At 37.8% G+C, this 14782-nt stretch overlaps 1 protein-coding gene across 3 annotated transcripts in view; it reads left to right on the top strand.

Annotated features, from left to right (window-relative positions):
• The window catches only part of EXO1 (exonuclease 1), a 47108-nt gene that overhangs the window by 16119 nt on the left and 16207 nt on the right, over positions 1 to 14782 (top strand). For all 3 annotated transcript variants that reach the window (XR_008714881.1, XM_055582170.1, XM_055582171.1), the window contains exons 10-12: positions 3878 to 4103; positions 6637 to 6883; positions 13997 to 14555. Coding sequence is in view for 2 of the 3 variants with exons in the window: in XM_055582170.1 (XP_055438145.1) it covers positions 3878 to 4103; positions 6637 to 6883; positions 13997 to 14555 (1032 nt within the window). In the remaining variant the exon portion in view is untranslated. The remainder of the gene's footprint in view (positions 1 to 3877; positions 4104 to 6636; positions 6884 to 13996; positions 14556 to 14782) is intronic.

Here is a 14782-nt window from a genome sequence, read left to right as displayed (position 1 = left end):
TTGGGGTTTCAGCTTCAACATCAGTCCTTCCAATGAACACCCAGGACTGATCTCCTTTAGAATGGACTGTCTGGATCTTCTTGCAGTCCAAGGGACTCTCAAGAGTCTTCTCCAATACCACAGTTCAAAAGCATCAATTCTTTGGTGCTCAGCTTTCCTCGCTGTCCAACTCTCACATCCATACATGACTACTGGAAAAACCATAGCCTTGACTAGATGGACCTTTGTTGGCAAAGTATGTGGTTATTTAAATTAACATTAAATTAAATTTTAGTTCTCCAGTTGCATTGGTCAGTTTTCAAGTCCTTAGTGGCTACCATGTTGGACAGCATAGAACTTTTCTATCATTACAGAAAATTCTGATGAATACTTAGTTTTTGCTGTCATTTTCCTATCTAAGAACCCTTTCTAAGACCTTTTTTCATTTCATGAATATACTCTCCTCTTTCCCACTCCTCTCAGAAATTTAATATTAATTATAATATTAAATACATGTACATTTTCTTGTACATTTCTCTTGTACATTTTCTTCTCTCTGCATTATTTCTGTTAGCTTTGGGATTTTTTTTTCCTATGTGTTTTGGCTTTTCTCTTTTATGGTGGAGACTTTTCTAACACCTAGCTTCTTGTCAGTTTGTTCCTATTTGGGAGAGGCACTAAGAAGCTTAACAAGCTTTGTGTAAATGAGTGGGGCTTACAGTCTTGGGTTTTATTACTCTTGGTTGAACCGGTTAGCAACAAGCTGGCTTTGTTTTGTGAATTCTTAAACATCAGCATGTTTTCTTTGTACAGTTCTTTTTTCAAAAATGGGATCCTCCAATTTCTACTTAGCTATGTAAACATTTTAAGAGCAAGCTAGGGAAAATAAATTGGGGTGGACCAGGAAGGGGTGGATTTCCCTAGTGGCTTAGTCAGTAAAGAGTGCCTGCAATGTGGGAGACCGGGGTTTGGTCCCTGGGTTGGGAAGATCTCAACCCAATGGCAACCCACTCCAGTATTCTTGCCTGGAGAATCCCATGGACATAGGAGCCTGGTGGGTACAGTCCATGGGGTCACAAAAAGTTTGACACGACTGAGTGACTAACTTTCTTTTCTTTCTTTAGGAAGGGGTAGGGCTAGTGCCACCATTCAATATTTAACCTTGCATTTGATCCCTGTGTAGACAAATGGTTCTTCTCACCTTTTGAAGTTTTTATGTTACTGTTTGTGGGTTTCGAAGGTCTGGTTGCTCTGAAGGCAGATGGGTATGAATTGACCATATTGGACAGATCAAAGATGAGGGCCCAGGAGCCATATAATCCTTTTATCAGCCCTCCCCCTACTTGCGGCCTCCATGGTACTTGGTTCAAGTCTTTCTCTAAGTTTCTGTATGTGGAATTAATGTCATTCTTTTCTGCAGACACATGAGTTTGATCTTTCTTAAGCTAGGTTCTTTATTTTTATCTTTTTATTGAGATATAGTTGATTTATAATATATGTTTCAGGTGTACAACATAGTGATTCACAACTTTTAAGGGTTATACTTTATAGTTATAAAAATTGGCTATATTCCTTGTATTGTACAGTATATCCTTGTAGCTTTTTTACACCTAATAGTTTGAACCTCTTAATCTCCACCCCTATCTTACCCCTCCCTCTTTGGGCTAGGTTCTTTAAATTTTTCTGTCTATACTCTTGTCTTCACTATGGTTTGGAAGTCACAGATATCTCCTAATTTTTCTGCAGATGGAGTTTGTATTTGTTTCTTATTGGTTTGGGCGTGATTTTTTTCTTATTGAATTATTATTGACATATTAGTTTCAAGTGTACACATAGGGATTCCATATTTATATACATTAATAAATTATCATGATCAATCTAATTACCATCTTTCACCATACAGAGTTATTATAATTTTATTATTATTATTTGGCATGCCAGCATGAGGGATCTTGGTTTTCTGATCAGGGATCAAACCCATGCCTCCTGCATTGGAAGCACAGAGTCTTAACTACCGGACCATGAGGGAAGTTCCACAATATTATTGACTGTACAGCCCTCCATATCTGTGGGCATCTGCAGATTCAACCAACTGCAGATCCGATTAGATTGAATCCTTGGATGCAGAATCCATGGATGTGGAGGGCTGACAGTACTACTCCATTTTATGTCAGGGAGTTGAACATCATGGATTTTGATATCTGAAAGGATCCTATAACCAGTCCCCTGCAGCCACTAAGGGATGACTGTATTCTCTGTGCTGTACATTATAGCTGTGTGACTTATTTACCTTATAATTGTAAATTTCTAGACTAAGGGGACTGAAAAGTCTTTATTCTGCTATCTTTTTTACACATTTGAATTACTGATATTAATATAATTTCATCAAGAATGATTCTCAAGTTTCTCCTTTGTCTCAGAAACTCAAAAATAATTGGTTGTATTGCAAATGTTCAGATATCATTGGGAATGTTATGGAACACTAAGATGGCCATCCTTTGTGAGATCAAATCCTTATCAGATCTTTTATTTCATGAGGACATTTCTTTCAGAACCACTAATTGTACATCAAACTAATTATTATTATTTATCTAAAATGTATTCTTCCCAATCAGATTTTCTACTCTATTTGTCTCTTTTTTTAATGAAACCATCAATGAGATCTAATGCCATGACCTATACTGCTTAAGCTGTTTTTTATTATACCTTTTTTCTCAGTTGATTGTTGTTCATTCTTAAAATATATTGTGAATAATGTCACCTTAGTTTTTATTTATTTTTATATTTAATCCTTTCTTTAACTGAAAGATTAGATTCCAAATTCAAGTGGGACTTTTGTCACGTGGAATTCACACCCTTAGTACCAGCATTTTTTATACCACTGTTAATTTTTCCCTTTGCCTCTTCTACTCTATTAGAGTATCATTGACACCCTTTTAGCAGATCATTGTCATCTAAAATATATTTATTGTGAATAATTTGTATTAGCATTAAAAATGATTATTTACCAATCTTTACTGTCAATAAGCTCTTTCTCAGAGAAAGTTTTATGCATGACTCAGTGTAGACCAAAGTAGCTTTTTGTTTAATACATAGGTATTATTCACTAATACTTGCCTATTTAATACATAGATATTGTCCACTAAAGAAACTATTGTTTTGTAAATAAGATTGTTTCCATTTAAGCTCATCCAAGTTCTGAAGATAGGATAGTTGATTAAATATATAATTTTATGGTTTTGATTTTCAGATCCTTTGTAAAGGGTATGTCAGTAATTAGAGGCTTATTTGCTATATGATTATTAAATTAAATATTGCATATTGAAATATTACTCACATTTTAAAAGTATTTTTTTTCTGGTCATACTTCTTCAAGTGTAATTTTATTTCTTGCACCGCTTATCTTAGGAAGATTTTTTTTTTATTTCTTAAAATGATCTAACAAGTTTGCTTGACCCTCATTAGGAGAAAAACAGACCTAGGGATACAAGACACATTTAATGGAAAAGTATAGGACTAGCAAATGGGCTTCCCAGGCTGCTCAATGGTAAAGAATTCACCTGCAATGCGGGAGACGTGGGTTTGATACCCTGGGTCAGGCAGATGCCCTGGAGAAGGAAATAGCATGCACTCCAGTATTGTTCCTGGGAAATCCCATGGACAGAGGAGCCTGTCAGGGTACAGTCCATGGGGTTGCAAAAGAGTCGGACATGACTTAGCGACTCAACAACAGCAAATAGGACTAGCAAAGTAGAAAGTGTTATTAGAGGATGGATATTTCATCAAAAGCAGTTCAAAGAAGTAATTTAATTATTTGCTTATAATTTATGTTGATACAGAGGGAAATGATTTAACCATTTTTCTTCTTTAAGTAACCTTTTTCTTTTTACTACTTTAGCCTGCCCAATCAAGAAGTCATAGTTGGACTGACAAAGCATGTCAAAAATCATCTAATATTAATAGCATTTGGCATAGGAATTATTGCCCTAGACGTGAACTGGATATTGTTTCAGATACTACAAAGGTGAAGGAAAATCCAAGTACTGTGGGCATTAAACAAGTGATTAGTACTAAAGGGTTAAATCTTCCAAGGAAGTCATCCATTGTAAAAAGACCAAGAAGTGGTATGTATTTTGTTTTTGTGAAATGCTAGTGAGAACTGGTCACATTTTAGAAGTCTTTGTTAAATCTAAGGTCGTTAAGATTTTTTTTCCTGTTTCTTTTAGAAGTTTAATAATTTTAGTTCTTACATTTAGGCCTTTGATCCATTTTGAATTAATTTTTTATATGGTGTGAGGTAAGGATTAAGGTTCACTTTTTTTGTATATGGCAATTAAGTTGTTCTAACACCATTTGTTTAAATGATTATCCTTTTTCCATTGAATTGTCTTGGCACATTTGTGGACAGTCAGTTGACCATATATGTGCAGGTCTCTTTCTGGGCTCTATTCTGTACCATTGGTCTCCTCCTACTTTATGCCAGAAAAACTGTCCTGATTACTGTACCTTTATAGTCAGTCTTGATATCAGGTAATGTAAGTCCGTAAGTATGTTCTTCTTTTGAAAAGTTGTTTTGACTATTTTGTGTTCTTTGCATTTCCATACAGATTGAATCAACTTGTCAATTTCTTTAAAGAAAAAAAAAAGGAGCCTGCTAAGGTTTTGACTGGGATTTAGTTGAATCTATAGATTATTTTCCCAGGTGGTGCTAGTGGTAAAGAACCCACCTGCCAGTGCAGGAGACTTAGTAAGGGACTCAATTTCCATCCCTGGGGTGGGAAGATCCGCTGGAGGAGACCATGGCAATCCACTTCAGTATTCTTGCCTGGAGAATCCCTTGGACAGAGGCGCCTGGCAGGCTACAGTCCATAGGGTCACAGAGTCAGACATAACTGAAGCAACTTGACACATGCATGGATTATTTTGTGGAGAATTGACATCTTAATGATATCAAGTTTTCAGACCCATTTATTTAAGTCTTCTTTAGTTTAAGCCTTCAGAAGTGCTTTGTAGTTTTTAGTGTACAGGTCTTGCACATATGTTGTCAAATTTATCCCTATATTTCAGGGTTTTGATGCTGTTATAAATGATATTTTTAACTGCAATTTTGGTTCATTGTTAGTATCTAGAAATACACTTGACTTCTGTATATTAATCTTGTGTTTTGAACCTTACTAAAATCACATATTAGTTCTAGTGGAAATCTAGAGCCCTGTAGTAGAGACAGACCTCCTTTCAGACCAATAGTCAGCAATAGTCTATCCAGCTATTCAACTTGCTGCAAATTCTTGTAACTAGTACATAATAACTTTTGCTAAGCATTGTCCACTATGATAATATGAGACACTGAAGTGTCTTGATCAATTCAGGATATACTAAATCTATGAATTTCTCCAAATAGTCTAACAACATTATCATAAAAAGAAAATGAGGTTAGCAAAGTGTAACTTCTTGGTGAAGGCTTTTCTGGGGATCCTACAATATTTTTTTTTCCTCTTCTGTAGAGCTTACAGTTTCCTACATAATAAACAGATTTTGGTTTATAGAAGTTTGCTGACCTGTAGGTATTTTTTTTAACCTGTACATTTTTGAATTTGAGGTGTCACCTTGTCTCTAGTATTTAGGCACCCTCCACTGCTCTACCCACATCTTAGTCATGAGCATTTACTCCCATGTGAGTGGAAGCTATTTAGACTGAGAAGTAGTTGGATTAATTTTAAGCACATTAATGCTTTGTCTATGTGCTTGCCTATTTCAGCTTTACCACTTTTATGTTATTTAGTCTTATGATTTATTCTTATACCATTAGATTGTTACACAACAATCTTCTAGAACTGTATAGCTGTGTAATGAGGATCAGAGCTAGAGTACAAATTACTTTCCACTACAAGACAATCAAATATACCTCAAAAACCATCTCAGTGATGGTGTATATATACATATATTAGGTATAGCACCTGGTTTTAATGAAACATTCTTTTAAACCAAACATAGATTAATCATAGGTTTAATTTTTTTCTTCCCGTGGTGGCTCAGCTGGTAAGGAATCCGCCTGCAATGCAGGAGATCCTGGTTCGATTCCTGGGTCAGGAAGATCTGCTGGAAAAGGGATAGGCTACCTACTCCAGTATTCTTGGGCTTCCCTGATGGCTCAGGTGGTAAAGAATCCACCTGCAATGCGGGAGACCTGAGTTCGATCCCTGGGTTGGGAAGATCCTCTGGAGAAGGGAACAGCTACCCACTCCAGTATTCTGGCCTGGAGAATTCCATGGACTATATATAGTCCATGGGGTCACAAAGAGTCAGACACGACTGAGTGGCTTTCACTTCACTTAATTTTTTTTTTTTTTTCATTCAAAATCAGACCCTTTTTTTTATATTCAAATAGTATAATGAGTGTAGAGCCTTGCAGAATTGATTGTATCCTGAAATTCATACAAATAATTGACATTAAATCATAGTTAATTTTGAAACAGTAAAACACAGCCAAGGGAATTTTTTTTTTAATCGTTTTATTTCCTTTTCTGATGCATAATCAAAAAAAAAAAAAAAAAAAGACTTCATCTTTAGGGCAATAGAACATAGGCTGTGAAACTGAGACCAAATCTCTAACTAGTCATGAAAGGAAAACTTACAAATAATCTTATTTTTATTTAGAAGAGCTGTCAGAAGATAATATGTTGGATCAATATTCTACTTCCTTTACAAAGAAGATCAAGAAAAACAATTGTGAAGGTAATAAGTCATTGAACTCTTCTGAACTGTTTATGCCTGACCTGGTAGATGGAACTACTGTTAAAAAAAGCTTAAGCACACCACCTACGACAAGAAACAAATTTGCAACATTTTTGCAGAGAAAAAATGAAGAAAGTGGTGCAGTTGTGGTTCCAGGCACCAGAAGCAGGTATTGTTACATCTATAGAATGTTGTGTGTCTCTTAGATTATATACTCTGTTGGTGTTTATTTTCATTGTTATGAATAGCATTGAATCTAATGAAACAGGTGTAGGACTTGGCTTAATCCAGTTTATCATGTATTGCCTTAGTTCCACTTGGACTTCTATTACTTTTGTTATCTCTTGATACAGAACTAAAATAAGAATTGTAGACCTTACTGCATTTTGCATCAGAATATCCTCTGTTACTTTGCCAGGGGGCAGGGAGGATCCACCTTTTTTTCTATTTTTTTTAGTTTGTTTAAGAGTTAAATATAATTTCACAAAGTACTTTTATAAATCTATTTAAATACAGATGACTATGGAATTCTCATATTAATTGATAATCTGATATAATACTAGGTGCTGGGTTACAGAAATGAGAGACATAGTTTTTGCTCTTGAGAAACGAATAGTTTTTCTTAGTTGGAAAAATAGGTCAGTAACAAAATCATTCCATACCCTGTGGTAAGTACAGTGACAAAATCATGCATGAGGTGTTTTGTGGGCATCTAATGCTGAGACAGTGGTTGGAAAGGGTGAGAGGGAAGGGGCGCGTGTAAGGTGCTCTTACCTAGGTTTAAATGATTCGTGAGTGAAGCAGATAAAGAATGGAGCCGGGTATTTTACCAGCAGACTCATGTAGCTTGGACAGAGGCATGGAGGTGAGCAACAGTGTGGAGCATGGGGGCAACTCTTTGCTGTTTGATCACCGCTATTTTTACTTCTGCCACAATGTAAATTGGAAAAAGAATGAAAAAGGAGCAGGAAGGTACGTGATGAAGGAGGAGAAATAAGGAAGCCAGTTCATGAAAGGCTTGTGACCCAACCTAAGGAACTTTGAGTCTTTAAGGGTGATAGGAAACATTTAGAAGGTTTTAATCAGGAGAGGGTTGTGATTTGACTCCTGGTTTAGGTAGACCAATGGTCCTCAACCTTTTTGGCACCAGGGATCAGTTTCTTGGAAGACAGTTTTTCCAGGAACCAGGTGAGGGGATGGTTTCAGGATGATTCAAGCACATTGCATTTATTGTGCACTTTATTTCTAGTATTACACTGTGATACATAATTAAATAATTATACAATTCACCATAACGCAGAAGGGGTGCATTCTGGGAGAGTGCACTCAGTGGGAGCCTTGAGCTTGTTTTCCTGCAACTAGATGGTCCCACCTGGGGTGGTGGGAGACAGTGACACCTGAAGCATGTTGCTTATGTCCAGTCTACTCCATAACCTCTTTTTGGTTGCTGTCACTGCAGAAAACCCTGCTTCACAGAGGATGTTGGAAATGGAAGCCAACTTTTTAGTGTTTTTGTGGCAATCTCAGGCTATTCCGCCTTGACTTTAATCCAAAATGTATGGAGGTTTGAGGTTGTCTCAAACATACTTTTATGGCCACCATCATTTACGATCTCAAGCAGGTGATCCTCTTCTAGCATGGACAACATCTGTTCACCTGGCTTGTTCACAAATAGGTCACGGATCCATTCCTTCCCAGTCCGGGGGTCTTTTGTGGTAGGGAAGTAATGCTCAAACTCTTTTGAAAACTGAGGCATGTGATCATGCATCCAGCTGGGAAAAAGAAGGCCCTGGCTCAGTCTCTTTCAAAATCTCTAAATGTCAAAAATCCCAGTGTTCACTTGTCGCCCCCATAATTCCAGTCTGGCTTTGAATGCAGCCACTGTATCTGCTGACTTGAACACAGTTGTTCTCCCCTGAAGTGACAGACTGAGTTCGCTGAGCAGGTTGAATATGTCACACAAGCAAGTTTTGCAACCCCTTCTGTTTCTCTGAAATGTGCTACCAGTGGTGACTGTTTTTCTAAAAGAAATCTCTGGAGTGACTCTCATAACTCAGAAACTCTAGCCAGTGATCTACCTTTAGAAAACCACCTCACTTCTGTATATAAGAGAAGACGTGTGTCCATCTCCTCACAGAGTTGTGCAAATAGACTTGAATTAAAGGTGCGTACTTTAATGTGATTATTTTAATCACATCCTGCAAAACGTTAAGTTCAGGTGATATTTTTCAGCTAGCCAGCATTTCTCTATGGATGACACAGTACACAGACTCATATTCAGAAATGAGCTCTTTGACCCATGTAGTGGAACCAGAAAGCTGTCCAGTCATGGCAGCCGCTCTGTCTGTGCATATCTCAACACAGAATGACCAGTTTTCCTGATATGTAATAAGTCAGAGACTTTAGTTTTGCAGCGGTGGTGTTGATTGCCAACAGAAGTGCGCATAACATATCCTCATGCACATCCTCCTAAAAAACAGATCACACAAAAACAAGCATTGTTGTCTTGTCAACATTGGTAGACTTGTCAACCTGGATTGTGTACCACGGTGACTCATTAATCCTCTCTAACAATTATGCCTCAATATCCTCTGCTGTTTCATCAATTTGTCTAGCTATGGTGCTAGCCAAAAGGGGAACCTGTGCCACCAAAGTTCATGACAAATGTCCTTAGCGGGATCAACTCCTCACCAAGAGTAAAGGGCTTCTTAACTTTAGCCTTGCAGTCAGCCACTAAGAATGATGCTCTCAGTGTAGACACATTTAATGAAGTGGTGGCCTTCAAGAATTGCTTCTCTTCTTCATGTTCACATGTTTTTTCTTTTGAATCTCCAGAGGCTTGTCTTTTAATCCTGGGTGCTTGGTCTCCATGTGGCAAAGTAGTTTTGAAGGTTTCATGGCTTCTCTAGATAGCTAATCACCACATATTATACAAAGCATGCCTGGAGAATGTGAATTGCATGTTTCAATGAACCCATAATTTAAGTAGGGCTCTTGGTATTTTCTTTTAAATGCAGGTTTCTTTTTGTTGGCAGTCTTAGAGTGTTCTGCTGTTTCATCATTGGGTCTTTCCCCCTTTTCAAAGAAGTTCTCCAGTAATGTTTGTTTTTTACTCATTTTCACTAGGGTTAGCCTGTGGGCTTACCAAAACTGACTGAGACAAGTGTGCAGGGTGGAAAAGAGGCAAGGAATTAGAGGTAGTAAATAAAATAATGGGCAGGCCACACATGAACTAAAAATAAGCATTGCATTCTGACTTAAAGCCTGCTACCAGATGTATGTGTACAACTGAAGTATATCAACTCACTCACCACTATAAAGCTTGCCACCAGATACAGCGTAATTGTCACTTGCCATCACTGATAGGGTTTTGATATAAGTCTGCAAGCGTGTGATTTGTTTGATCTCTGTATATCTCTGCCTGTGATAATCTCTATTTGCAGCCGCTGCCCAAAGCTAGCATCACCACCTCAGTTCCACCTTAGATCGTTAGGCATTAGATTCTTATAAGGAGCACGCAGCCTAGATCGCTCACATGCACAGTTCACGGTAGAGTTCTTGCTTCTATGAAAATCTAATGCCACCAGTAATCTGACAGGAGGCAGAGCTCAGGCGGTAATGTGAGCAATGCAGAGTGACTATAAATGCAGGGGAAGCTTCACTTGCTCATCCACCCTTCGTTTACCTCTTACTTTGTGGCCTGGTTCCAAACAGGCCTTCCCTGGTGGCTCAGACGGTAAAAGCGTCTGCTTACAATGTGGGAGACCCGGGTTCGATCCCTGTGTTGGGAAGATCCCCTGGAGAAGGAAATGGCAACCCACTCCAGTACTCTTGCCTGGAAAATCCCATGGACAGAAGAGCCTGGTAGGCTACAGTCCATGGGGTCACAAAGAGTTGGACACAACTGAGAGACTTCACTAGTCCAAACAGGCCACGGACCAGTACGAGTCTATGGTCCAGAGGTTGGAGACCCCGAGATGGACCACTCTGAACACACTGTGAAGAGTGGATTCTAGAGGGCCAATGGCTGTTGTCATAGTCCCTGCTAGTGAAGATAAGAATTTGAAGAGTCAATACTACTTAGGGGTTAGGAATTTGGACCCTGGGGTTAGACCACCTGGATTTTGAATCCTGTCCTGGTTACTCATGAGATGTTTGACTTGGGCAAGTTAATTTCTAGGTGCTTCAGTTTCTTCAAGTATAGCAATCTTAGGATTGCTGATGGAATTAAATTATTAACCTAAGTAAAGTATGTAAAATAGTGCCCAATAGATGGTAGACATACAATGAATAGCTCTGTTTCATTGAATTCGGATAGTGGTACCACAACTAGAAACAGGAATTAGTAACTTTCAGATCAGATTAGATCAGTCGCTCAGTCATGTCCGACTCTTTGCGACCCCATGACCCGCAGCACGCCAGGCCTCCCTGTCCATCACCAACTCCTGGAGTTCTAAGAAAAGGAAAATTTATCAGCTTCTGTTTTTCTCCAAAAGACTTAGAATGTGATTTTTTTTTTTTAAAGTTTAATAAGTTAGGTTGCAGCCAATTTTGTCTAACCATGATGAGAAATGGTCATGAAGGAACGAACCACTGGTAATCCCTAAGCTCCTTTTAGGGGATGTGTCAAACCCTTCTCCCATCAGATCTTCTCAAGGAAACATTCACAGTGCAGTGAAAAGATCATTTTGATTCTTCCTTTGTTAAAGAAGGAATTAACACCCTCATTAAAGGTGTTAGTAACAATGCAATAATGAAAACGTGGCTGCACAAATGGAAAATGGGTTTCTAGATGATATATGTTGCTTTATACATTCTAGAAAGTTGAATTCTGTCATTTGGAGAAATTTTTGAAATTTGTTTTTTATCTTTGCTTTTGGGTGAAAATAGAATTTCCTTTTTCTGCCTCTTTGGAGACAGCTAATGAGAATGAAATGGCAATCCACTCCAGTATTCCTACCTGGAAGATTCTATGGACAGAGGAGCCTGGCGGGCTACAGGAGTCACAAAGAGTTGGACATGACTGAGCACAAACAAGCAAAACAAATGAGAAGAATGTTTGTGTATCTCTTCAGGTCTTGGCTGTTGAGTCATTGTGGAAGCTTAACGAAATCTTCATTCCAAGCTGTAAATAGCTGCTTTACCTAGTTTAGTGAGATGTTTCACTAATAGTTCAGAGGATGTATTAAGAAAAGCTTAGAAAAACATTTTTTTTCTGCATCAACTTCCTGTGAAATAATAATTGTGAGTGAAACTTCTGATGTATAATTTTCTGATCTAGATTGTATAACAATATCTAATAATCACTAGATATTATTAAATTAGTTTTCTCAGCTGATTTTCAAGATTTTTTTATATGTTATTCTTCACAATAGTATTATGAGATATTCAGCTCAGCGTTATTTTCTCTATTTTGGGCTCAGAAATTGCGGCTCTAAGAGGTTAAGAAACTTTCCCAGGGCTGTGCAGTTAGTAACAGTCCTAGGAAAGACTCTCAGTCATGGTTGATTAGCCATACCGTGTAGTGGTGCGTTGAAAGGAGCACACAGTCGGGTAGGCCCGGATTTGGATTGTCGCTCTATTCTTTACTTAGACTTTCACATGCCATTTAACTTCTCTAAGCCTATTTTTTTAACTATAAAATATGGGTTAGATAATATATAGAAGATAATATATATAAGACTGTTCCAAGACTAGCAGAAGTTATGTGAATCAGACAGCTGGCACAGGTGCCCAGTCACTAATATATATGCCAGTGGTCGTTCCCTCCCCATTCTTTTTGAAGTAACATAACAGGAAGTGTATTAAATATGCAAAAGTTTGTCTCCTATTGCCTGTCTTTTGAAAGTCTGTTTTAAGTCTTTATCTTTATTATATAGATACTTATCCTAGAGTAATGCATATTTATTTTTTGAGATCTAGAAATATAATTAACAGTTAAGTAACACCACAGGCTATTTGGAAAGAAGCAACCATGAACTGGGAGGAGTTCTGGGTTTTAATTCTGTTCTTTGTTGTTCAGTCACCCAGTCATGTCCGACTCTCTGCGACCGCATGGACTGCAGAATACCAGGCTTCCCTGGCCTTCACCATCTCCTGGAGTTTGCTCAGACTCATGTCCCTTGAGTTGGTGATGCCATCCACCCATCATCCTCTGTTCTTTAGCTGATTAATTTTACAACCTTGGGCTCTGTTATTCTAACTTCTCTTACCTATGAAATAATACATAGAAAAATGTTTGGGTATCATAGAGGTGATTGTTTACTGAAAAATGAACTATGTGATCAGATAAAGGAGCTGATGTTTTCTGCTCAATGAAAAACCAGATAAGACTTTTCCTTTCACATGCTGCTTCCTTTCTGCCTTATACCCACACACATGAGCTAATGATTTGATGAAAAGCTAAGAGGATTTTTACTCTCGAGCATTTAGTAAATATTCAGCTTATCATCTTGGTTTTGAATTAATGCTTATTAAGGAGGTACATTCTTTGTAAGTTTCATATTTAACCCATCATACGCTCTAGGATTTCCTTTTTAAACCTAAAAATGCTACTTGAATACATCCTTCCGAGTAATGATGCAATCTTTGTTTCTTTCATATTGGAGTTTTTAAAATGAGTTTTTTAAAGCTACTACCCTGAGTAAGTAGTACCTCTTTAGAAATATAGAATTTAGTAATTGATTTGGAAGTCTTAACCTCAATATTTAAAATAGTATAGAAATATTTAGGGTATATAAAAAGCTTGGTAGATTAGTATGCTACTACAAGTTCCCAGACAGTTTACTACTAGGAGTTAAGCTAAAATGAGAGGTAAATAGCTAATTTATTTTACTAGTATTTTAATTAATTTATTTAATTTGTATTCAAATGACAGAATAAGAGACAATAGTTATTAAGTGTCCTTTCTGTTGCATATTTCTTAATCTGTTCAAATATTTGAGTGTCATGCATGTCTGCTCAGTTGCTCAGTTGTGTCCTACTCTTTTGTGACCTCATGGACTGTAGCCTGTCAGGCTCCTTTGTCCATGGCATTTTCCAAGAGCACTGGAGTAGGTTCCTATTACCTGCTCCAGGGTATCTTCCCAACCCAGAGATCAAACCCACAGCTCTTGTGGCTCCTGCATTGGCAGGTGGATCGGCCATGTGTAAAATATATTTATTTATGAAATTAATGTATTTATTTTTAAAAAGAAGCAACCATCTTTCCATTATAAATGTTGTCACCTTCGTGAGCAAACTCAAATATTTCTGCATTGTTTCCGTTGTGTTTTTCTGTTAGGTTTTTTTCCAATTCTCTGGATTCTGCTGACTGTATATCAAAGAAAGCAAGCAGCCAGCCTCTAGCTGAAACTGCTGTCACAGATAAAGAAACCGATGCAGGTGAAGCAGATTGTCTAGAGGACAAGAAGTTGGGTGATACCAGTGTATCGCATAATTCCAGTGAGCAGATTCCAGATGACTCGACTGTGATGGCTGAAGAGTCTCAGTCTTTTAAGACCAGCACATTCACGAGGACCATCTCACCACCCACCTTGGGGACACTAAGAAGTTGTTTCAGTTGGTCTGGAAGTCTTGGAGGTATTTCCAGAACTCCGAGCCCCTCTCCAAGCACAGCATTGCAGCAGTTCCGTAGAAAGAGTGATTCTTCCACCTCTCTGCCTGAGAATACTGTGAAGTCTGATGTAGCTCCGTTAAAGAGCGATGAGTCAAGTGATGAATCACATCCCTTACATGACGTGGGTTGCTCTTCACAGTCTCAGGAAAGCATGGACTTGTCACCACACAACTTAAATGCATCAAAACTTTCTCAGCCTTCTAGTCAGGATTCAGATTCAGACGTAAGTCACATTCTGAAGCCTTTGTTTTCAAATTCATATGTAAGAGAAAATAGGGTGTTAATCAGATAATTGAGGAAACTTTGCCCGTGTTACGGAAATAATTGGTTGTTCTAATTTTTCACTCTAGACCTTACTGTATAGAAAGTTCATGTTTTACTCACCTGCAGGACTTCTCTGTATCTTTCATATTTTAGACTCTTATACTTTTAATCTAGCTGTATATCTTG

This window comes from Bubalus kerabau, chromosome 5 (assembly GCF_029407905.1).
Source record: "Bubalus kerabau isolate K-KA32 ecotype Philippines breed swamp buffalo chromosome 5, PCC_UOA_SB_1v2, whole genome shotgun sequence".
In the NCBI taxonomy this organism is placed as follows: Eukaryota; Metazoa; Chordata; class Mammalia; order Artiodactyla; family Bovidae; genus Bubalus; species Bubalus kerabau.
The sequence above is the reverse complement of the archived record's forward strand: the minus strand, read 5'-3'. Positions and strand labels throughout refer to the sequence as shown.